Below are 24,216 nucleotides of genomic sequence, written 5' to 3'. Positions count from 1 at the left end.
GTGAAGCATTGCCTGGGAGGACATCTGGCCGACACCTTGTATTGATGTCTAGGTCCCGAAGTTGGTAAGATGGCATTGGTCATTGAGCTTTGACACACACCTGGATCCCTGGAGCAAGTAAGCCTGATGGTACCCAGAGAGGCTGAAAGCTTGAGTCCATCTTAGTCCCACTTGGATAGATTGCCCTGGTTAGGAATCTAACCCATGGCATTGTGGTGCCTAAATTATTGAGAGACCAATGGATAGATTGCCCTGGTCAAGAATCTAGTCCATGGCATTACGGTGTCTAAAGTTCTTCATGGTTCATATAGTTGAGATCTTCCTTGTATTTATATATGATGAATACTTCCCTAGTTAAGAGGGAGTGTTGGAAAATGTAACTAGGTTCGGTCTTCATTAAATGTATTTGAGTCATCATGCAATGTACTCGTCAAAAGAATAAAGAAAAGAATTATTATTATTATTATTATTATGACTTATTAAAGCATGGGTTTCATGCGTGGGTCATCATGTTTTAGGTCAAAGTCCCCATTGAAGACTTCTAGGATTTATTCTGAATTAATAGAATCATTGTACTTTTAAAGAGACCCTTCTTGGGCTTTTGAATCATGTAAAAAGATTTAGTATCGAGTAAAAAATGAAATGTGTTGCCTCCGCACCAAGTCAAGGTCTAGAGTCTTGGAATATATCAGGAAAACAATTGAAGGAAGAATTACTGTCTAGGTTTTCCCCTAGAGAGGGGTTTTGCCATAGCTGTGTGCCTATATCTGGTGTCCATTGATTTATGTTCTATTGCTTTGGTAATTGCTTGATGAACTAAAAGAAAGAAGCTATAAAGAAACCTAATAAAAAATCAAGAACATCACAAGTAATTATCAAGTATAAGAAAATCTTTCTGCCTTTTTGATTTTCTTACACAAGAGAACTTCGATATCCCTATATTCGAAGGTCAAATAGATGCAGATGTTGTAGATAAATGGTTGAATCTCCTAGAAGGTTATTTTTAGGTCCATAGTTTCTCTGATAGGGAGAAAATTAATTTTGCACTACTCAAGGCTGTCCCCCATATCAAGGATTGGTTGGAAACTTACTGTGAGAAAAGGGTAGAGGATCCCTCTTTGTTTACAACCGCCCCCTCTTGGAACTCTTTCCGAGAGGCTGTCAAGGAACAGTATCAAAGACTTTGAGCGACATCTGGTGCTCAAGTACTGGTGGCCAAGTTGAAAGCTTCAGAGTTTGATGCATGTTCTGATTCTGAGCTGGAACATGACAAGGGGAAGCTGATTATTGACGCCAAACCCAGTGCCACTGTTGCCATCACCAAGGTCTAGAAGATTGAGCTCGAAGATCCAGAGGAGGGGGAGCGTCTCTTCCACTCATAGATGTGGGTGAAGGGTTCGCCGTTGGAGTTCATTGTCAACAACAGAGCCAAAAGAACCTCATTTCAACAGAGGTCGTGACGCAGTTGGGCCTACTGACCACACCACACCTGCAACCGTACACCTTCTGGTGGGCTCACCAAGGATGAGATATCTGCATCATCCAACAGTGCTGCCTTGCCTACAACATCAAGCCCTTCATGAATGAGGTACTATATGATGTTACTCCTCTTAAAGTTTGTGATGTATTATTAGGCCAACCATACTTGTGGAAGCGTCATGCTGTGTATGAGTCTAGGCCTCGCACTGTTATTATTACTTTGGGCAATAAGTTATATAGGATACCAGAGGAGCCCCACCTAACGCCATCTCTTTGATCTTTGCTAAGAAATGCAGTAAGATTATCTCCCAGACCGAGAAATTTGTTTTCTTTTTGATTCGCTCTTAGAGTAAGGGGAAGATCGTGGCCAGATCCATTGCCTCCAGGAAAGGTTCCTCCACGCAGCAGAAGGAGGTGGATAAGGTCATGGAAGAATACAGGGACATTTTCTCCTCACCCACAGGGGTGCCCTTACACTGTCAGGTCAAACATTTGATCGATCCGACCCCTGGAGCACCTCTACCCAATGGGCCAATATATCGCTGCTCCATTCTGGAAAATAAAGAGATCGAGTGGAAAATCCAAGAGCTGCTGCAAAAAGGGCACATCCGACCAAGTTCCTCAACTTGTGGGAGCCTGATTATACTTGTATAGAAGAAGGATAGGGCTTGGATGCTTTGCATTGATTATCATTCACTGAACAAAATCACTGTTAGGAACAGGTATCCAATCTCGTGGGTTGTTGACCTTCTTGACCTGCTTAAGCGGGCCAAGTATTTCAACAAGATCGATATGAAGTCTGGCTATTACCAGGTTCCAATAGAGCCCACAGATGTATGGAAGACTGCCTTCAAATCCAAGGAGGGCCTTTTTGAATGGTTGGTCATGCCTTTCAAGTTGACAAATGCCCCTGCTACTTTTATGAGGTTGATGGATGACATCTTATGGCCCTTCACCAACTCGTTTGTGGTTGTATATCTAGACGACATTCTTATCTTCAACAAGAGTTGGGAAGAGCACTTGAAACACATTCGATAGGTCCTTCAAACCTTGCGACAACACAAACTATGTGCCAACCTAGAGAAATGTACCTTTGGCATGGGCCAGGTCCAATATCTGAGGTTACATCATAGATGAGCAAGGTGTGCATGTGGATTCGGCTAAGATCCAAATCATTCAGGATTGGCTAGCCCCGACCACTTTCATAGAGCTTCACAACTTTTTGGGCCTTGCCAAGTTTTATTGGAGGTTCGTGTTGGGATTCTCCCATATCACTTGGCCTTTGAGTTAGGTTACCAAGGGCGGAGCGAAAGTAAATTTTTTCTGGTCCGAGTCCCAACAGAAGGCATTCGTTGAGATGAAGCACCGCCTCTTCTCTGCGCCTGTACTCACGTTGCCAGACCTGCGATAACCATTTGAAATCGAGACAGACGCCTTTGACTATGCTATTGGTGTAGTTCTCACCTAGTAAGGGCGTCTAGTGGTCTATCACATTGAGACACTTTCCTATACAATTTAGAGGTGCCCCACCTATGATAAAGAAATGTATTCTATCGTGCAGGCTTGCAGGTAATGGAAACATTACATTCTAGGGAAGGAAACAATCATCCACACAAATCACCAACCTCTTTAGTTCATACAAAAACAAGTGAAGTTGTAGAATGATCGCCATTAGAAGTGGTCTACATATCTGCAACAATTCCATTTGAACATTAAGTACAAGAAGGGTAGCACCAATCATGTTGCAAATTGCCTCAGTCGGCCCCCAGTTGTAGCATTAGTTACTGTTCTCAACTCTTGTGGCCACAAGACCTCTGAATGGTTACAATTGTAGAAGAAAGATTCAGAGTTCGCCACTACTTACCAGATGTTAGTGGATGGCAAGCCAGTTCCATATTTCCACCTCCAGGACACATTATTATGCTACTTGGGCCACCTATGTGTTCCTTCAAGTGAACGTGCCAAATTGATTTGGGAGGCGCACTACAGTCAGGTCGCAGGACACTTCGATGTGGAGAAAACTATGGCCGTACTACAAAAGCATTTTTATTGGCCAAAACTCCGACAAGACATTGGAAAATATATCAGATCCTGCACTACCTATGCCATCGCCAAGCCAACCATCAAGAAGCAAGGCCTGTACAATTCTTTGCCTGCTCCTAGATAGCCTTAGGAATCCATCTCCATGGACTATCTGTTGAGCCTCCCTTCTACCAAGCATGGTAATGGCTGTGTATTTGTGGTTGTGGACAATTTTTCTAAGATGGCCATACTGTTGGCTTGCAAGAAGAACATCACAGCAGAGGACACTTCCAAACTCTTCTTTGAACGAGTATGGGTACATTTTGGAATCCCGCAGAACAATATATCAGATCGGAATAGCAAGTTCTTGAGCACATTCTGGTCGAGCCTCTGGACATTATTAACCACTAAGCTCACCAAGTCGACTGCATTCCATCCCCAGACTGATGGCAAGATAGAGGTTGTCAACAGGATGGTAGTGCACATCCTACGTATGTACAACTCCAAGCATCCACGAACCTGGGATGAGAGCCTTCCTTATGTGCAACACAATTATAACATAGCTCTCCATAGCTCGACTGGCCAAAGTCCTTTTCAAGTGGGTCTGGGGTTTCAACCATTGTGTTCAATTGATGTTGCCATGCCTCATGCGACTACACAGACAAAATCCACACATGTACAGTCTGAGGCTGATAAAGCAACCCGGTTTATTGAATGCATCCAACACATCCGCCAACAGGTGCATGACATCTTTGATAAGTCCAATGCCAAGTACAAGCTGCAACATGATCAACATTGGGTGCCACACAAGTTTTAGGTGGGCAACAAAGTTTGGTTGCATTTGTAGAAAGAACACCTTACTAGGGCTCATCAGAACCTCAAACCACTCTGATATGGGCCTTACACTGTCACCAAGGCTATGGGAGACAATGCTTTTGAGCTCAACATTACCCCATTCCTTGGCTTGCACCCAGTGTTCAATGTGGACTGCCTTTGGCCATACTTTCCACCATTACTGGACACATTAGACATTGTAGAACAACTCACACCAACAGAGATAAACCCAGACTGCATGGAACAAGCCACAATTGATCGGATCATGGACACGTAGATCAAGAACACTCACCAACAGAAGATCCAACTATATTAGGTTGTTAAAGTTGGCCAACTCCTGTACCAAGGGAAGTGGCTCACTAGGGACCAAGTTTTGCAAAAGTTCCCCTATCTCATGGAGGCACTCAACACAATGGGGACCATTGCTTCCTAAGGGGGGAGGATTGATCCAGGTGGATATTGGTGGCCACTCGTTTATTCCTTTTAGACCCCCACCATTGTTTCTTTCATTTTCCTTAATTGTAGCACAATTTACTATTTTTGGCAGTTTTTCGAGTCCTAAAATTCTAGAGTTGTTTTAAGGCCCTAAACGACGTTTTTTTGGAAAATGGGCAAACTCGTAGCTTGCGACAAGGATTTGCAGTTGAAAGTTATAGTCCTTAGATAGATCTTTCTAACGAGGCATTGCACGCGTCAAACATTGATCGTATGCCAAAGTTACAACTTTGGGAAGTTGACATACCAATTTATTCCAACGGGGTCTATTACCGCTCAAACTAGCAGGGGTCCTAAGAGAGGATCCTATAGTGCAACTACTAGGTCGAGGGCAACAATGGAGTGATAGCCCACTGTTAGCTCAAGTAAGGCTCCCTGCTCTTTACGGACTTTCACCGATGGGAGGAGACTTGATATAATAAGCATCACGATAATGAATGTAACAATGATATATAATGAAAGGCGATCCAAAAAACCTATTCACAAGAGAGGCTCAAATATATGGCTTGCTTGCTTAGAAATTAAGGTGAAAGACTCTTTAGGAAGGGCTAGGAGGATTTTAAGGGCTAGGATTTGAAGATATGACTTGTAAAGGAGATTCCTAGACCTTAGAATCCTTGCAGAGACTTGGTTTCTAAATGGTCTTTGAAGAATTGGCTTTGATAAGAAGTGGGACCACACGAGACCAAGTGGACCCAAAATTAGGTCAAGGGGATGGAATTGATCAGTGAAAGGTATTACTTGACCTAATTGAGGAGGTGAAAGGATCAAAGGAGGGATTTTTTTTGATTTTGATGCAATGATCCCAATGAGGTCACTAGCTAGTGGGACCCCTAACCCCTTGAGCCCCGAGCAGTTAATCAAAGAAAATCATAAAAAGGAAAAAGGCATAAAAGAAGGGAGGAAAAATCAAGGCCACGACACCTCATGTACCACGATTGCTCCCTCCTATACATTATAAACCCAAGTGTGGGCTTCCCTCTTATTAGCTACCCTTGTACCCCGACATGTGACTCAAGTCTACCCCTTTTCATCCCCTATTTCATTCACCATATCTGTCACATGCCACCACCTTTTGAAGGATGTACCTTGAAATATTGTCCCCTTTAGAAGTAGAAACCACCTAATAGGGGTGCTTAGTTAACTCCATTTGGAGTTTAGGAGACATTGGCACATCTCAAAGCCCATTATGGAAGGGCAAGCCATTATGAAGTCCCCACCTATGGTCCATGATTAGGTAAGCTCATTTACTCAAATTTTCTAATGACTTGTTGTACTGGAAGGCTAGGGGACACATTGGATCTTATGCAGGATTGCAGGTGGTTTCCATTTGGGGTTTGGTCTCCCTATACAGAGTCCTAATCCTCCAGAGGGCTACATTGGCACATGGATGGTGAGCGTTGAGAGCCATGGGCCTCCACAGTAGTAGATTGCACTCCATGGATCCCCACAACCATTTAGAGATTGCTCGTGGTTCACTTATTGGATGAGGAGGATGCACTTGATTCATTATGCTTCGCTGGCCCCAAATCTAAACCATACACTTGGCAGATGATCTAGGACTTACACGATGATGCGACATCACCTACACCATCATCCTAGCCCTTGCAGGCGATCTACAAGCATCTTCGATTTGTTTGGATACCCAAGAGAACACTTGTGTGCCCCCCACATGCCATTTGGAGCATCACCAGTTATTACAAGGGGCCAACCCCTTGCCCATTGCTTTTGAAGGTCCTATTCTTCATTGTGGCACCTATGAACCTCATTAGTCCTCTTAGAGGGCCCTATTACATGCATAGATTATTATTTGACCTCTTGAGAGGCTTGCTTTTTCATTTATGAGCTAGTTTGGTGGGCTTATCACCAAAAGTTGTATTATTAGGACATTATTTTATTTTTGGGGCTTATGTAGGCCAAGGAGGCTAATTCAAACTCCTAAGTTGTGTATATACTATAACTAGGAGTGAGATGAGTTCATTTCTCATCATCACTTTGGATTGGATCTCTCTCTTCTTTAGAGAATTTCACACTTTTTTCTGGAGGATGAATTTGAGCATTTATGGATGAAGTTTGATGTATGGCTATTGGTTTATCTTCTCTTGGAGCTTCTCTATTGTTATTTGTGAATGGTTGGATATACTCTGTAGGTACGAAATTTTGATGTTATTCTTGTTACTTTTGTCATATATGCTGGATTGGGATTTTCGTTGTTTTAGGGCTAATTGCTGCATGCAAATTATTGCTTAATATTGTGGGATTGTCTCTATTATAACGTTCTCTCCATGTATGGGCCATGTAGTGTGAGCGAAATCTCCTAGGGGTAAAATTTGACCTTGATAAGCCATTCCTCTTGTGCATTTGAAGTATAAAAGTTGCAAGATTGCTTTCACTTGACCTAGAGGGTTTGTGAAGTAATTTTGAGGCCTCCTTGACTGGGAACCAAGAAATCTTACACATAATCAACATAGACTCCATTCTCCCAAGGATTAAGGCACTGATCCGCCAAGGGTGGTGACGAAAACTCTTATTCTTTCACCTTCTCCCAAGTCTAGCCACATTGGGGTGCCTACGGCATCAATTTCCTGACAAGCTAGCCACTAAAAAATTTCGATCTCCTAGGGTCTCCTGCGCTAGCCCTTCCTCTAGCCTTCCTCCAAATTTGAAGACATTCCGACAATGGAGTTGGGAGAACTCAGAAAAGCCAAGCCCTAGCTCCAAGACCAAAAATTGCCCTGCCATCCCCAAGGCTAGCACTTCTCAGGGTCAAACCAACATCTTTGACTAATTATATTTTCTTTGATCCTCTCTCCACCTTGTCTAGGGCAATGTCACATAGTTCGGGTTCGAATTCGAGTTCGACAATGATTAAGTTCGATTCGAATTCGAATTTTCAGATAAAGTTCGAATGAGGTTCGCCATGAAATTCGAATATATATATATATATATATAATTTTATAAATAATGTTTCTGTATAATTTTTATGCAGATGGATCATATTAATATGATATTTTAAAGATTCCAAGATAGTGTACATACCAGACACGACAACACAATTAAATATCAGTGATTTTTTATTGATGCGTTATGTGACAGGGCCAAGCCTGCATATAGCGAGGCTATCAATATGCATCGAAGTCCGCTTATCAAAACCGTGAGTTTGAGATAATCATGAATGATGTCAAACCCTAAAACTACTTTATATAAAATGCAGTATTCCCAAACGGCGGCCAACGTTTTATTATATGGTTTTAAACCGTGAATTTGAAGTAACAATGAATGACGTCAAACCCTAGAAATAGTGAAACAAGATTTTCCTAAACGACGGCTGGCCTTTTCTTATATGTCGAGCAAACCCTGTAACACGAAGAGATTGGAACTCCAAAGTTGAAATACGACGGACCCTGCAATGCTAAACAAGGCAAGCAAAAAATCGAACATGCACATAAATTTATCGAACTTAACACGTCAAATAAGACACGCAAAAAAATCGAACATGAATCGAAATTTATCGAACTTGACCCGAACCTGAATTTTTTTTTGAGTTTCGCCGAATTTCGAACCTCAAGGTTCAAGTTCAGCGAACCCTGTAAAACTGGTCTAGGGTAAGAATATTATTTGTTGCTACATTCCTTCCTCATACTCAACTGGGTCCACTTGGTCCCGTGTGGTCCCACTCCTTTGGGAAACCATTCTTTAAGAACCATCCGGAATACCAAATCTAACAAGGATTTTAGGGATTGGGAAACTCCTTCACACATCTTATCCTATAAACTTGACCCTCAAATCCCCTCTTCCTTTCCCTAGATTACCTAATACCTTGCTTACAAAGCAAACAATCTCTATCCTTCAAATTTTGGGAAAGGGTTATTCAGGTCACTCATATCCATTGACTCATCTTTCATTTAGTGACTCCACACATATCAGGTCTCCTCCCATCGCTGAAAGTCCGTAAATAGAAGGGAGCCTTAGCTGAGGTGGCAGTGGGCTAAGACCAATGTTATCAGAACCAAACCAGTGATCGAACCGAAAAACCTTGTGGATCGGGAACCGGTTGGAACTGGACTGGAACCGGTAAAAAACCAAAAAAAAAAAGGTTTACCAAAAACACATAAAATACTTATATTTTAAAGAAAAACATATATATTCATGTGCATCCATATGAATCCAAACCATTTATACACAAATATGCAAAAGTTCTCTTTTATATAGCAAGTAATAGTGCATATAACCAAAATAACACCTAGTGCAAAACATCGTTGAACCAAAAAACATCAAGCAACAGGCTCTAAAAGGCCTTTCTAGTCCAAATTAATATGATAGTATGATAGTACAATCTACAATACTACAACTACAACCTACAAGTGCTAATTGTCAATGTTATCATCAAAATCATCATCTCGATCATCCTCTTCATCCTCATTTGAAGAATGAGTAGCATCCAAGTTTGCAATAATTGCCTATAGTGGGATCTTTATCGTCAATATAACCTCTAAGCGTTAAAATAAGATAGAAAAAGCGTAGCATGTCAAGTCAAGATTTTGTTTTAGTGATGGGTACATTTTTAGTAGCCATGATAGAGGAGTTTGACAACCATTGCCACTAACATCAAAGTACATAGAGGGTTTGTTGCTCTTTATTAAATACTAGTTCCTTAACCTCGTACATGACAAAATCCAATAGAAATGTTGCAATCCCCGCAATCCAGATATCCTGAAAAATTGTTAAGTCTACTAGATTTTCAGTGGAATCTAAAATTCTACTTTCTCCGTATGAAATCCAATGAGGTTGGAACCATTCTCAAACATCCTGAGTCATTTCATGGTAATGTTAAAAATTTAAATAAAATGATGGAAATTAAAGATTAAGGAGAATGTCACTTTTACATAGCAATAATAGGACCATAGGCTTGAATATTAGGCTGGCCTCGGGGAGAATTAGAATTAAACCAACCAATTGAAAAAATAAAAATAAATTAAAAAAAGACAATTTTTTTACGCTGACCTGGGAAGGGACACAGGGAAAAAACCGGTACTGAACCGGCCTGTTCGGAGGCCCGGTTTCAGGCCAAAAATGGCCGGACCGGCCAGTTTCACCGGTTCCGGTTCGGTTCTGATAACACTGGCTAATACTCCATTTGTTGCCCTTGGCCTAGCATTTCCCCTTAGGTCCGCTGCTAGTTTGAGCGGTAACACAACACATTCAACATAAAAATTTCACACCCAAAAATCAGATAACCAGATTTGCTCCAAAACACACCAAATGGGTCAATTTTATTTATAAATAACTATGGGAGTACAGAATAGATTGGAAGGAGTGCACCTGGGTTTGCTTAAAGAAAGCTACAAGCCCTAGGTGAGTGAATATTAGCTGCCCAAGTGATGTAGAAGGTCTCCCATCAAAAGTCTGCACAGGTCCTTGAAGAAGTGCACTGCTGGCTGAATGGAACCCCTGTTTGTGCCTCCAAAACTGCCCAAATAATTCCACCAAATTAATCCCGAACTCCTCACCCCAAACCCAGAAAAATCTAGAAAGGGTTTGCCCTAGTTTTGATACTCCCTAGTTTTGATACTCCAAAATTGACCCCCACATGCTTGGCCCTTCTCCACTGCCAGAAAATGTCACCTGTAATAGATATTGTGTTTGCTGCTACTCAAAAGGGCTAGGAAATCTCCATAAATTCCCTCCAATTAGATTCCAAACAAACTCAGCTCCTCAATCCTTCTCTCAAGCCTCCCCACAATCAGCTCTGCACATGACTGCGCAGTCCTGGGGTAAGATGATGCATACCTAACCACAAAAATCCGTAATGTTGTGAAAGGCACCCTCTGCACCTGAAAATCCTCTCCCTTTACCTGAAATTTGGTCAAGAAATTACCCAGCAATAGTATGGCTTCTCACTCTAGCACCACACTTCACCATGAACTGCGTGGCTCCTTCCCTGCGTCCCAACTGAGCCAGAAATTCATGATATCTGCATGGTATCTCTCCCAAGCTTCCAAAGATGGATGAAGTTGCCTTCCTAGGTTGGCACTCGAAGTTCACCAAAGAGGGGTTGAGATTCCTCCTTGGGAAACGCTCAGCAGCACTATGTAACTCAACTAAACATCTAGAGTAACAATTAGATGTCAAATGATCAAAAGCCCCAAATAATGCTGCCTTCCTCTTATTTATACTTGCTGCTCCCTTCCTTCATGTGGGCCACTTCACTAAGCAATTCGAGCCCCTTCCTTAGCCATTCGAATTTCTCCATCAAGGGGGCACGTATTTCATGGGGAAGTGGCCCCCACATTCCACTAAGGAAATAATTTCGACCCCCTTGTCCTAAGTTCTTTCCCCAAAATTGCCTTAGGCCCCAAAATTGACAAAAATGGCAAAATTGTGATTTTCCTTAGCAAAATATTTAGGAAGGGACATTACACTTTTGAAAATTAACAGTTGCTGCTCCCACGTTGCTTTCACTCCAAACAGCGTTTAACTGTATTTGTATGGTATGGTGACACAAAAGCTATAAATTTGTGAGAGATTTTTGATGACTAGATAGTTTAATTGTAATAGAAAATATAGCACACAAATATGGCTATTTGTTACAAAATTGGAACATCCTTTGGAAACCCAGCATAGCTGCCAAATTTTCATGCACCTGCTGCCTAGCATGTCATGACTTGGAATTTTTTTTCTGCGAGAACTTGCATTTCCATACCTGTATTGGCACAGCCCTCTCTGTATTTCAAGATTGTAAATTTCTTTTTATGTTCTAAGTGTAAAGTGTTTCTGGGTAAGATGATGCTGGAACTATTCTAACATTTACCTTTGAGTTTCTCCTCTGTTTGTATTTATTCAATGTGCATGAATGTAATTTATAGTGATTCTCCTTTGTTATTATCCCTGGCTGTTGAGTATAAATATGGGTTGGTTTGTAACAATTTCCGTATACCATGTCCATCAACTGCCCAATTAAGTATCTCTGGTCCTTTTTACTATCATCAATTTATTAATATCTTTTCTGTCATCCTGTTTGCTACATTCAATTATTAATGTATTATTGTATTTCATAACGAACTGAAATTGAACTAGTTTTACTACGTCATTATCTGTTTTGGTTGATTAAAATGCGACCTTTATTGCCCCTTTTGGTTTCTCTGTTGATTGGTGTTCTTTTTTTGAACTGGTAGAAATTCTACAACTGCTGGTAATATATGGAAGCTTGTTTTTAATGTTTTACAGATTGGTAGATTTTTGAGTTCATTGACTGATATCTATCAGCTCTTAATTGTCTTCAGCAGGTGCCAAAGAAAAATGTAGTTCGAGGAATAACAAGATGTCCCCAACTGTTAGGTTATTCACCTGACAAACTAAAATCGGTGTTGAACCAGATAAATGGTCTTGGTATTGAGAGCAAGACATTGGCTCGTATTACTGCTTTCAGTCCTCAATTGTTGTTGAGAAGGTCACAAGACTTTATTAAGGTTAGTATCTTTGACATCTGTTTTGCAATATTATGCAATTATAGTAGAAACTACAAATAATATGGTATAAGACAAGATAAAATAATTGTATTAATATCCAGGAAATGATCACTAAAATAAGTCAATGGGATTGCTAGGTACAAATTACAATGATGTCAATGCAAAGGAGAACCACCAAGACAGCTCCTATAAAATGATTTGGAAGTGTTAACCCTCTTTCAGCAGGGTTACTGCAGAACTTTTTGGCCATGCCATATGAGCTGTCATGTCCCCAATTAAAATTTTGCTAAGGGAAATACCCAATTTTGCAATTTTGGTGATTAATAAATAATTTTGGCATAGAGACTTAGGAAAAATGGCTTGTGGAGGCTTAATTTAATTTTTGGAGAAAAAGGAAGGCTCAAATTAGAAAAAAGAAAAGAAAAATAGTGGTATTAAGTTGTGGGGGTCACTTAAGAAAGGGGAAATCGAACTCCCTAGGAAAATCAAACCACAAGGAAAATAGGAATACGAAAGGGGGTCGAATTTGTGAAAATTTCATCTATTGCAGTATCTGGAAATTATTCTCCTAACTGTAAATTTAATTACGTAGTTTATTTGCTACGACAAACAATGAATAAAATCACAACTGCAATTTTCACCATAAAAACACTGTGGAAAATAAAATACTGGAAACTGAGAAATTCTAGCACACACAAGAATTGTGACACCGTTATTTTTGGACAATTGTCCTCCGAAAAGCCCAATGTGGGAAAACCGGTGTAACAGTTGAGAGTTTTATTATTTATGCAGCGTCAGAAATTCTAAGTACAATAAAATAATGCCAAATTGACGTTTCTATATGAGAAAAATATTGTCCAAAATATCTGAGGGAATTTGCCCTCATGCAATCCCGCAACAAATTGAGCCTCAGAACTGGCTCTGGAACCCTCTGTGTCAGCGTTTTGCTCTACTTCTGCGCATGCCCTACACATACTGCCAGGAAACTGCCTCTGATGTGACGTCTAGCCTATTGCTTCCACCGGAAGTGATTCTTCCGGCTTGCTAGAAAATTACTGGCCTTTGGAAGCTGAATTGAGCCTCCTTCTGGCTGAATTAAACTGCCTATCATGAGGTACTGCGCAGTCCCAACACTGCCTCCCGAGGAATATATTCGGCCTTCTCTTCTGACTCTTCCGGAACTAGAGACTCCTCCAGAAATCTGCTACTCTGACCCTCTGCCACCTCCAACTCAACCTCTGACTCGATTTCTCCCGCTGAATCACTTGTACTAGAAAATCGAATTGTCTAGATCTCTAAGTATCTACACTGGTGCATTCTCCATCTACCTATCGACTTCTTATAATCCTTTGCTGGAGCACCAACAACCAAGATTAGAACGTAATCAAGGGCCCAGATTAATTCCCTGTCGATCTGTGTGAATTTCTAGAGAATTTTCACCTTGACTTAATTAATTATGATTAATTAACCAATTTTCCTAAATTTAGACTTAGAAAACAAAAAAATAGGTTAATAATCTAATTAAGCCATCTATAGCTGGAATTTCTAGAAATGATTTCTGGGTTATAGAGATCTCATGTATTCTCGCCTCTCCACCAAGTTTCGTGACTAGAACACATCCAATGTTACAAAACTAACAGTACCTCTTAGCGAGGAATGTGTTCTAGTGTTGCACACCCCTGCTACAACACTCTGTCTCTGTATCATCCTCTGTCACGCTGCTGATTGTGAAAATTCCAACGCCGGAATCCCTATTGCAACAATTGATGATATTACTCCTATTTGTTAAATTTCTTTAAACAAATTACTTGCAGTTTCCTATGGAAAATATTGTAATACATACACAGTAACCTTCACTTAATTAAATTATATGCAGAAGCAAGAGACTGAGCAAGAAAGAAAATACAACATAAATGACATAGTTATTTTTGGACAAATGTCCTCGGAAAAACCCAATGCGGGAAAACCGATGCAACAGTTCTGAGGGTTTATATTATTATGCAGTAGTTTCTGAATACAACTCTGGTTGCCCTTCCGACAATCCAGTTACAGAGAAAATAAATTGGCAGAAAAACTTAGTGAGATTACCTCACTCTACTCTGCAATTCCCGCTGTTCTGGCAGCTGAACCAATTGTCCCCGACTATCTCTGCGATGGCCCTGCGTAGGCCATGCGTCAGTCTCAACAGGCTCTGCGTTAGCCCAACTGGGAAACGTTTGCCCTCTGGAGCAGTTCGCAGCCCTCCCAACTAAGAAATCTCAGCTCCCCGATAGATTTCGGATTTCTACACTAGAAGACTGCACTGCTTCTGCGTGAGCCCTTCTAGCTCCGCTTCAGCTCTGCGTGGGCCCTTCTGGCCTAGCGTCAACCCCTCCTAGGTTTGCACTGCCTTCTCCTAGTGCCTCTCTACCTCTCTGCTGCTAATCCTGGGTCATGGAGCAGATACTCCAACCCAACTATCCTTGCCCCTCACTGCAAAAGCTCACTATCGAAAATCTCCCGGCAGTTGTTTTGCTTCAGAAAATCGGTTCTCTGAACTCTCTCTGTGTGTCTTTCCAAATGACCCTCAAGCCTCCTTAAATAATCTCCTCGTTGACATTCAGTGACCCAAATTAGAAGCTAATCAATTGCTAAGATCATTTCTGCTTGATCCTCCTCTTCTTCTAGAAGTTACACCCACAGTTAGATTAATACCCATTAATTAGTTTATTTTCCTAAGTTTAGACTTGGGGTCCCATATAAAATAATTAATTATTTTAATAAAACTGTTTCTGGGGGGGGAATTCCCCAAAATGCTTTTTGGGTTCTTTGGAATACATGTGCCCAAGCCTTCCTACAAAATTTGAGGCCTAGAGCACATCTGATGCTACCCCAAATCAACACTAATGTCTGGCCACACTGTCCGCTAACCACTGCACAACTTTGATGCTGTATTCGTTCTACTGCTGACCCTGCTATACTGTTGCCAACACTGCATCTGCACTACAACTCCCTCTCATCTGTGGCTGCTGCAACTGCAACTACTAGAATTGAGAAGCATCCAAAATAATTTGTCCTTGCTACTAAAATGAGTTCTCCACCATACCCGTTTGTTCTCTGAAATAGACAAACTTATCTCTCCCTAGAGCTTTTGTGAGTATATCTGCAACCTGCTTTTCTATGGGAACATACTATACCTGGACTGCTCCATGCTATACACAATCTTTGATCAAATGACACCGAATATTTATGTGTTTCAACGTGGACACTGGTCACCTCCATTCTCTGCCTGAACAAGCTTACTAGCACCCTCCGAAGCCATATAGCTTTGCACGTAGTTGTGCTTGCCGCCATAGACTTAGCTTCTGCAGAGCTCAGTGCTATTGACTTCTGCATCCTTCTACACCAGGAAACCATCCCTAATCCCACGCTAAAGCAATACCCAGAGTTACTTTTCCTGTCCACTAAACTGCTTGCCCAATTTGCATCTGTGAACCCACATAGTCTGATGTCATCCCCTCTGGTATATTTCAACCCATACTCGACTATGCCATGCACGTACCTCAAGATATGCCTCACACGTACCTCAAGATATGCCCAATGTACCCTCTTCGGTTCTAACATAAACTGACTGAGGGTATTGAATGCAAAGCAAATATTTGGTCTAGTGTTAACCAAATACATGAGAGAATTGATAAGTTGTCTATACAAGGTGGGGTCAACATCCTTGTCATATGATGCATCTATCTTTTTCAAGTTGGTGATCATGGGCATAAACATGGGTCTACAATCATGCATTTTGAACCTCTTCAGAATATCTGTAGTGTATCTTCCTTGCCCAAGAAAAATCTCCCCATCCTTCTGCCAAACTTCCAATCCTAGGAAATGGTGCTTCAACCCCAAATCCTTCATATCAAACTCTGCTGCTAGGTTCCTCTTGCAGTCCTCTATGAGCCTTGATGATCCTGTCAAGAATAGATCATCCACATACAATACTAGTATGAGTGACTCATCCTCTACCATCAAATAGTAAAGGTTGGGATTTGTGCCACTCTTGACGAATCCCATCTGCTGCAAGTAGCTGTCATTCAAACCATATCATGCCCTGGGAGCCTATTTGAGCTCGTATAGAGCTTTCCTCAATCTGCACACATGAGTGCACCTCTCATTAGTCTCGAAGCCCTCTGGCTGTTCAATGTACACCTCTTCCTCTATCATCTCGTTCAAGAATGTTGTCTAGACGCCCATCTGGTGAATCTGCCATCCCATCTAAGTTGTTAGGGATATAAGACCAAATAGAGGTGTATCTGGCAACTGGGGCGAAGGTCTCATAATCTATCCCTTCTCACCTTGCATACCCCTCTGCCACGAACTAGCCTTGTACTTTTCCACGTTGCCATCTGCAATATACTTGATCTTGTAGATCCATCGAGAACCTACAACTAACCTATCCTCAGGCCTCGACACCACCTCCCAAAAATCATTTGTCATGATAGAGATGTATTCTTCTACCACGACATCTACTCGCACCTGATGTTGTGCAACTTCCTGAAAGCTGGAAGGTTATGCAACTTGAGCTACCAATGCTTGATATCTGTTAGGTTGCCTTTGCTCTCTCTTGTTCGTCCTAAGAGCTCCAACAAACTCCTTTGCATCTCTCAATGTCTGAAGAACCTCTTCGCTGGCTCGACCACTAGTAGTGGGATGTTTTATTAGCTCCTCTTCATCCTGCCCCTGCTGCTCTGTTTCCTAAGATCTCACTGGATTCCCTTCTCCTGAGGCAATGCTAGTACTAGTTACTGTACTGGATCCCTGTGACTGCCCCACTAGATGCCCCTGTTGCTGGACCAATGGAGCTTCAATTGGTTGATTGTGATCACCTGCAGGCATCTCACGAGATCTCTTGAAAGCTCGATCTTCCATGAACTTTACCTCCCATGTCACTACAATCTTTCTATTGCTAGGAATGTAGATCTTGTATGCCTTGGAGGTCTTGCTATACCCAAAGATAAACTCTAATCCAATTTGGCGCGCTTCTCATATGGCACGTGGCAATAAGCAATACTGTGAAAGATCTTGAAGTGACTAACTTCTGGCTTCTTCCCTATGAAGAGCCCTTTTGGCGTTTTCATCTCCAATGCTCTACGAGGAGTCCTGTTCTGAATATACACGGTCGTGTTACATGCCTTTGCCCATAGAAATTTGGGCAAATCCTGGTCATATAATATTGCTTTTGGAGCCTCAACTATGGTTTTATTTTTTTGCTTTGCTACCCCATTCTGCTGTGGATTATACGGAGCTGTAGATTCTCTTATGATACCTTCCTTCGCACAAAAAATTATGAAGTCTTTATCAATATATTCTCCACCATTATCTGAGCGAAGCACCTTGATCTTCTTCCCTATCGCATTTTCCACGAGGGCCTTAAACTCTCTGAAATGATTGAAGGCCTCATCTTTTGTCTTCAATAAATAGATCCAGGTTTTCCTAGAATGGTCATCAATAAAGGTGACGAACTATTCGGCACCACTGAGAGCTCTAGTGGACATCGGGCCACAAATATTTGAGTATATAAGTCCTAACACGCCATTTGCTCTGCTATCGCTTCTCGGAAATGCTGCCTTAACATACTTCCCAAGTATGCATCCTCTGCACACATCATTGTGTTCCATGCCAAGTTCTGGAACCCCTGTTACTGTTTCCCTGAGCATCTTCAGTGCTCCATGGTGTAGATGTCCCATTCTCCTATGCCATAACTCATTCAGTTCCTTCCCACTGCTACTGTCACTGCCTATTAGTGCCATTGGAGAGTCGAGCTACACCCTGTACAATCTGTTGCTTCGAACTCCAATTTGTCTTACCCTTTTCCAACTTGAGCGTCTAACAAACACTTTTTTCCCTACGAAGTAGATATCATATCCTTTATCTTGTAACTAGGATACTGAAATCATGTTCATACCCAATCTTGGCACATGGAATACATCTATAGCGCTGGTGCTTGCTCTTGACTCCCTCTGAAAGTCAATGGTACCTCTCCCTGTTGGAGTGCACTTCATTTTGTTTCTTATCGTAATCTGGAAGTCCATCTACTCCTCCTTGGAGCTAGAGAAATATTCTCTAACCCCTTTCATATGAGCTGATGCTCCACTGTCTATATACTAGGCACCCTGTGAAGTTGATCCTGACAAGCAAGAAAATTCGTCCTCCAACCTGGAAGACAAATTTGAAGCTTCCTGAATGTCAATTCTGTCCATGGTCATAGAAAAGACAATTTGTGTGTTATTTCTATTTTACTCTACGTTGATTCTGCTGCTGCAAAACCTTTTGCGTCCAACCAGAAGTCTTCTCAGTGAAAAATCCAAGTTGTTGCTGCTCCCTTTGATCGCTGGAATCATTGAATCTGGAAAGTCGAATTTTTCTGCCATCCTGCACTGAAAAATCGAACTCCTGCCCAACAATTCGATCTACCTGTCAGAGTACTGCGGAACCTCTCAGAATTTCGGCTTGCTGCTCCCTCTGAACAACGAAATTCTCTCGTCAGTGTTTGAGCTTCTCGACTAATCATTAATGTTCTGATACCATGTGAAAATTTCATCTATTGCAATAACTGGAAATTATTCTCCTAATTGTAAATTTGATTATGTAGTTTATTTGCTACGACAAACAATGAATAAAATCACAACAACAATTTTCACCATAAAACTACTGCGGAAAATAAAATACTGGAAACTGAGAAATTCTAACACATAAAAATTGTGACACCGTTATTTTTGGACAAACGTCCCTAGAAAAACCCAATGTGGGAATGCTGGTGCAGAAGTTGAGGGTTTTATTATTTATGCAACAACAAAATTTTGAGTACAATAAAATAATGCCAAACTGGCATTTCTATCTGAGAAAAATACTGACAAAAATATCTGAGGCAATTCACCCTCCTTGTTGTAACTGTTTCTCGTAGGCAATTCTTGGCTGCAAAAACTACTCTGAGAAACCAACTTGACCAATCTTTAGGTTCAAGTTTGTGAAAATTTTTAAATCTACACATTAGAAATCCTACTGCAATCACTAGTTTATCATCTCCTACTTGTTTTTACATTCAACAAGTTATTTAATTATTTAATAAGCGATGAAAACATTATTTCAGACTACACATACATACAGATCATGAACTGAAATAGAACGAGACAAATACACAAGGGACACCGTTATTTTTGGACAATCGTCCCCTGAAAAACCCAATTCGGGAAAACCGGTGCAACATATAGAGGGTTTGTATTATTAAGCAGATTTGTGAATACAACTAGGGTGGCAAATCCGACTCACCCAACAGAGAATCAACTTGAAAAAAGTACCTCTATCCAGAGAGAGATGAACAAACCCCACAGGTGACTGCGCTGTTCCCAGTGCTGGGCAACGATGGCTGCTCCAAGCTTTGTGCTGGAACTGTGTCACCTCCTCTAGGAGTTGTGTCACTGTGTCACTGAGACCCCTTAGCCTCCACTGTGTCACTGCGTCAGAGCTCTCCCTCTGCGTCACTGCATCACTGTGACGCTGCGTACGAGCTCTCCTTCTGTGCTGTCTCTCTTGGTGCTGCTCTGCCTCTCTGCTATGTATTATCAGCCTTGGACTGAAGTCCCTCTGCCGAATTGCCCCTATCACTGCAACTTAGATGACCTATTCAATTTTCTCAGCAAACCACGCCCCAGAAAAATCGAACTGACTGATCTCTCAAGTGTATCTCCAACTGGTCCTCAAGCCTCCTCTTATACTTTTCCTGTTGATGAATCAACGATCGAGATTAATTCCCTAATCAATGACTAAGATTAAAACATACTTGATCTTCGTCACTTAGAAGTTTCTCACCCATATTCTTATTAATACCCATTAATATTTCTATTTTCCTAAGTTTGGACCTAGGAACTCATATAAAATATTAATTATTTTAATAACTCCTCATTCGGGTGGAATTTCTCCAAACGATTTCTGGGTTCTGGAGATCTCATGTATTTTAGCCCCTCCACAAAATTTCGGAGCTAGAGCATATCTAATGCTACCCAAAATCAACAAAGCTAGCCCTTGAACCAGAGGGGGCTTCTTCAATAGTAATGAGGCCTTGTTTAACGCTGTTCGCTGTCACTAAACAATAGCTTATGAAGCACAAGGGCCAGATTTATGATTTAGTTTGGGTGGTCACTAATGATTGCACAATCCCGGTTCATGAATAAATCCCTCTCTTGCAGAGTCCTTGCTCAAAGTGTCAGCTTCCAGCCTAACAAAATAACATGATTTTTTAAAAGAATTTGACAGAAGAATATAAGGAAATTCCTGATAATTAAGCAATCATACTGAATACTTAATCAACTAGGCAAATTTGGATGCGTGTAGAAGACTTCTACAGCCAAACAAGACACACTCAAGAGATGACAAGAAGCAACAATTTAAAAATGTAGAGGAGCTATCTCAGACAATCTGTAGAATAAACTAATCTCTTTTAAATGATTATAACTTTGCAGGGGATTTCAGAGAGATTGATACTGAATCTATTCTTACCCAGAATCTGCTATGTTACTTTGAACATGTGCAGAAATAAGATATGAAAACACTAGAAAAACCTATAGGAAACATAAGTTATGTCATGAACTGGAACCGGGAGGCTTCAATTAAGAATTCTGTAATCAAATTTTTAGAAAGTTGAAAGGTTTTGGCATAAAAAACCAACCATTTTACATTACAAATGAAACAATATATAGACTAGATCTCTCCTAAACTGTTACAATAATTCTGGAATAAAACCCTGAATAATATATACTAAAATAAAGCAATCTCTCTAATTTATTTGCTGGAAACTTTGAACTGTTTGCAAGTATTATGCATTGTGATATGAAATTGGTTCATTGACTGCTGGAAATCTGTAAAATGATCCTCAATCTGCTGATCTTTTGCTGCTAGGGGCTTTGAACCTCCAATGCTGGAATTTAGGATCTGGTGAATTTGATGCCTAGAATTGTTGGAAATACTGAGAGGGGGGGTGAATCAGTATTTCTTTTTAATTGTTCTAGTTATTTCCAAAAGCATATATATATATATATAACACAGAAATCAACAACTGGAATTAATGCTTTTATTAAACACAACACAATGCAATGAAATAAATACAATATAAGAATATATCTAATTGTGATTAGTTGTCAAGCTCCAACTTGGACTTCAGTGAGGCTCCAACCTCCAGAGCACTAACTCTGTTTTGCGGTGGTTCTGCACTTAGGAGCACGTACCCCTAAGGACTTCAGTCCTGTTCGGTTCTAAGGCTCCAACCCACTGATCCGGATTTAAACAGGAACGCAATAAAATACAGAGATAACCATAAAGACAGATATGCAGCGGAAATAATACCTCAATTCATTACTGTAAAATATTGAAATATGCGTACAAACAGAAATGGAAATAAACCAGCTAGGGCGATGGTAGCTTATCTCTGAGAAGAGATGTGGTGGCTACATGCCTCTGAACTGTCTTACAATGAGGCTCGGAGGCCTATTTATTGTTGAGAAACAATGGAAAACCCTTCACATTCCAAAACCTAACCCTAGAAGATGAAACGCTAATTATGGGCCCCGTTTTTGGGTAAGTTGGTACATCAACTTCCCGGGGTCGCGAATTGGTCGTACTATCTCCGTTTGACGTGCATGATAGCCCGTTGGAAAGATCTCTCCGTGGACTACGACGGAAAAGACGATTTTTATCAAAAAAATCGCTGGTGGTAGATTTTCCAAAAAACGTCGTTTAGGGCCTCAAAACGGCTCTGGAAGTTTAGGACCCGAAAAACTGCTAAAAATAGTAAACTGTGCTATAATTAAGGAAACTGAAACAAACTGTAAGAAGCACTAGAGGGGATCCAAGTGGAATTAGCGGGTGGCCACCAATATCCACCTGGATCACCCACCTTGGTATAAAGTGGTATGCTGCTAATCTCTGTTCAGCTGAGGTTCTCCTTCACTCCTACTCTCCTGCCTCTGCTGCTTCTGCTGCCTCTACTGCCTCGCTTCTGCTACCTCACACTCTAGTTCTTCACCACAACAATAGCAACCACAGTTCTTTGTTTTTATTGTTTTATTCATTCCCATGCCTCTGTCCATTCGTTTCCGCTTACACTGCCTCTTAGGCTTCCTCCTCGGTCACTGCGGCTTCCTCTGCGCTGTGCAAGTTTACTGACTTTCTGGGGACACGTAAATTCATTATACAGGTCCAAACGATCCACAGAGAACACATCTTCCCGGTTTACTGTAACAGTGCTCCTTTAGGCAATGATTGCGGGCATACACAGAGTTCTTTCAGTTAAACGGAGATGTTTTGTCCCGGTCGCAATCATAATCGCCATGATTCACCCCTTTCAACTGACGTTCAACCTTCTGAACCATCGAAACAGCCATCATAAGCCTTTCGGCTTAAAAACACCCTGCGCAAGCCAAAAATTCCATTACACAGAGAATATGAGAAAAACAGTCAAACAGACTAAAAGGCGGACTTGAGGAAATATTACAATTGCACCTATTCCTGTATCGGGTCTGGTCCATATCGCAATCGGCGCTTTAGACTTCCGGAGGTCCTTTATACATCAAGACCATGGCATCACCGATGGCCGACGGCCGATCCTCCACTGGACGCGATATTATATTAAGCCATGTTATAATGTTTAATCGGGTCCACATGCTTTATCGCAATCGGCGCTTGTAGTCGGACAACCCTCTATGTAGCATTGCGATGGGCGGATGCGATATGGTATTAAACCATAGTTAATATGCCCGTTGGGTCCGCAGCCTTATCGCAATTGGCGCTTTCATGTGGCAAGGCTTTATGGCTTGCGATATAGCGACGGACGCGATAATGCATTAAGTCATATTACACTGTCGTGGCGGGTCCACATACTTTATCGCAATCAGAGGTTTTAGTGTGGCAGGGCCTTAACCACTTGCAATATATAATCCCGACGTGCCGATGCGATATGAGGTGCTGGACCCGATAGGATCCCAAAACTCCCGTGCATATATTTTCAAGTCCGTTTTCTGGATCCGATAGTGTATTTGCTTATGTATATGAGCTTTCTGTCCGCCGATAGTGTAAAAACATGCATTCATGGGTTTTACGGGCCCGATAGCATATCTATCTATATATATATATATATATATATATATATATATATATAAACATGCATTCATGGGTTTTACGGGCCCGATAGCATATATATATATATATATATATATATATATATATATAAATCTGCGCCTCTGATAGTGTTAAAAACACATATGTTTGATATATGCTCCTCTTGACCCCGTTTGCTCCTTGTGGCTCCTCTTGGCTCCTCGTGGCTCCGTTTGCTCCTCGAATATTGCCATATTGACATCAGTGACAATCTGTGTCCAACACGAATATGCTAAACTGCTGCCATATGTTGACCTTTTTACTGCCAAGTATTGCTTAAAAATACTAAATGCAACCCTTATCCAATCTCTGCAAGTTTGGAACAAATTGCTTTCACTGATCTTTTCTCTAAAAATCTGGGATATATTTCTTGAATGTTCAAATTTTTCTGGTATTTGAAACTAATGTAGATGCTTTGTCATCCTACTTGAACATCTGGATTTGATCTTCAATTGTAGGATATCCGTAATTTTGTTTTTACCCATGTGAGAAGAATTGAAAAGTTGTTCATTCCATGGTGTTATATAAAATCCTTTTGAGGACCAGTCACAATCATATGCACTTTTAATTCCAGATGCTTTATACCCGTCACTGGAAAATATTAGGAGTGAGACATTTAGTAGTAATGCATGAAGGAACTGCTAAAAGCATTAATATGTTTTGATGGTCTGATATTGGTTCCTTGAAATGTTAAAAATCTGGTCAAGCAAGACTGTTTACAATTGATGTTGGAATC

General features: G+C 41.0%; 1 protein-coding gene across 7 annotated transcripts in view; it reads left to right on the top strand.

The window, feature by feature from the left end:
* Positions 1-24,216, top strand: part of LOC149173929 (uncharacterized) — a 138,611-nt gene that overhangs the window by 74,297 nt on the left and 40,098 nt on the right. For 4 of the 7 annotated variants that reach the window (XM_089424801.1, XM_089424802.1, XM_089424803.1 and 1 more), the window contains one exon: positions 12,114-12,299. In XM_089424801.1, the coding sequence (XP_089280927.1) occupies positions 12,114-12,299 (186 nt within the window). Of the gene's footprint in view, positions 1-12,113; positions 12,300-12,436; positions 12,584-24,216 lie in introns of those variants that run through there. The other 3 variants (XM_089424804.1, XM_089424800.1, XM_089424806.1) reach the window with 2 other exon arrangements.

This window comes from Pinus tabuliformis, chromosome 4_2, assembly GCF_031772625.1.
Source record: "Pinus tabuliformis cultivar Carrire ecotype Pingquan chromosome 4_2, CPIR1, whole genome shotgun sequence".
NCBI lineage: Eukaryota > Viridiplantae > Streptophyta > Pinopsida > Pinales > Pinaceae > Pinus > Pinus tabuliformis.
The sequence above is the reverse complement of the archived record's forward strand: the minus strand, read 5'-3'. Positions and strand labels throughout refer to the sequence as shown.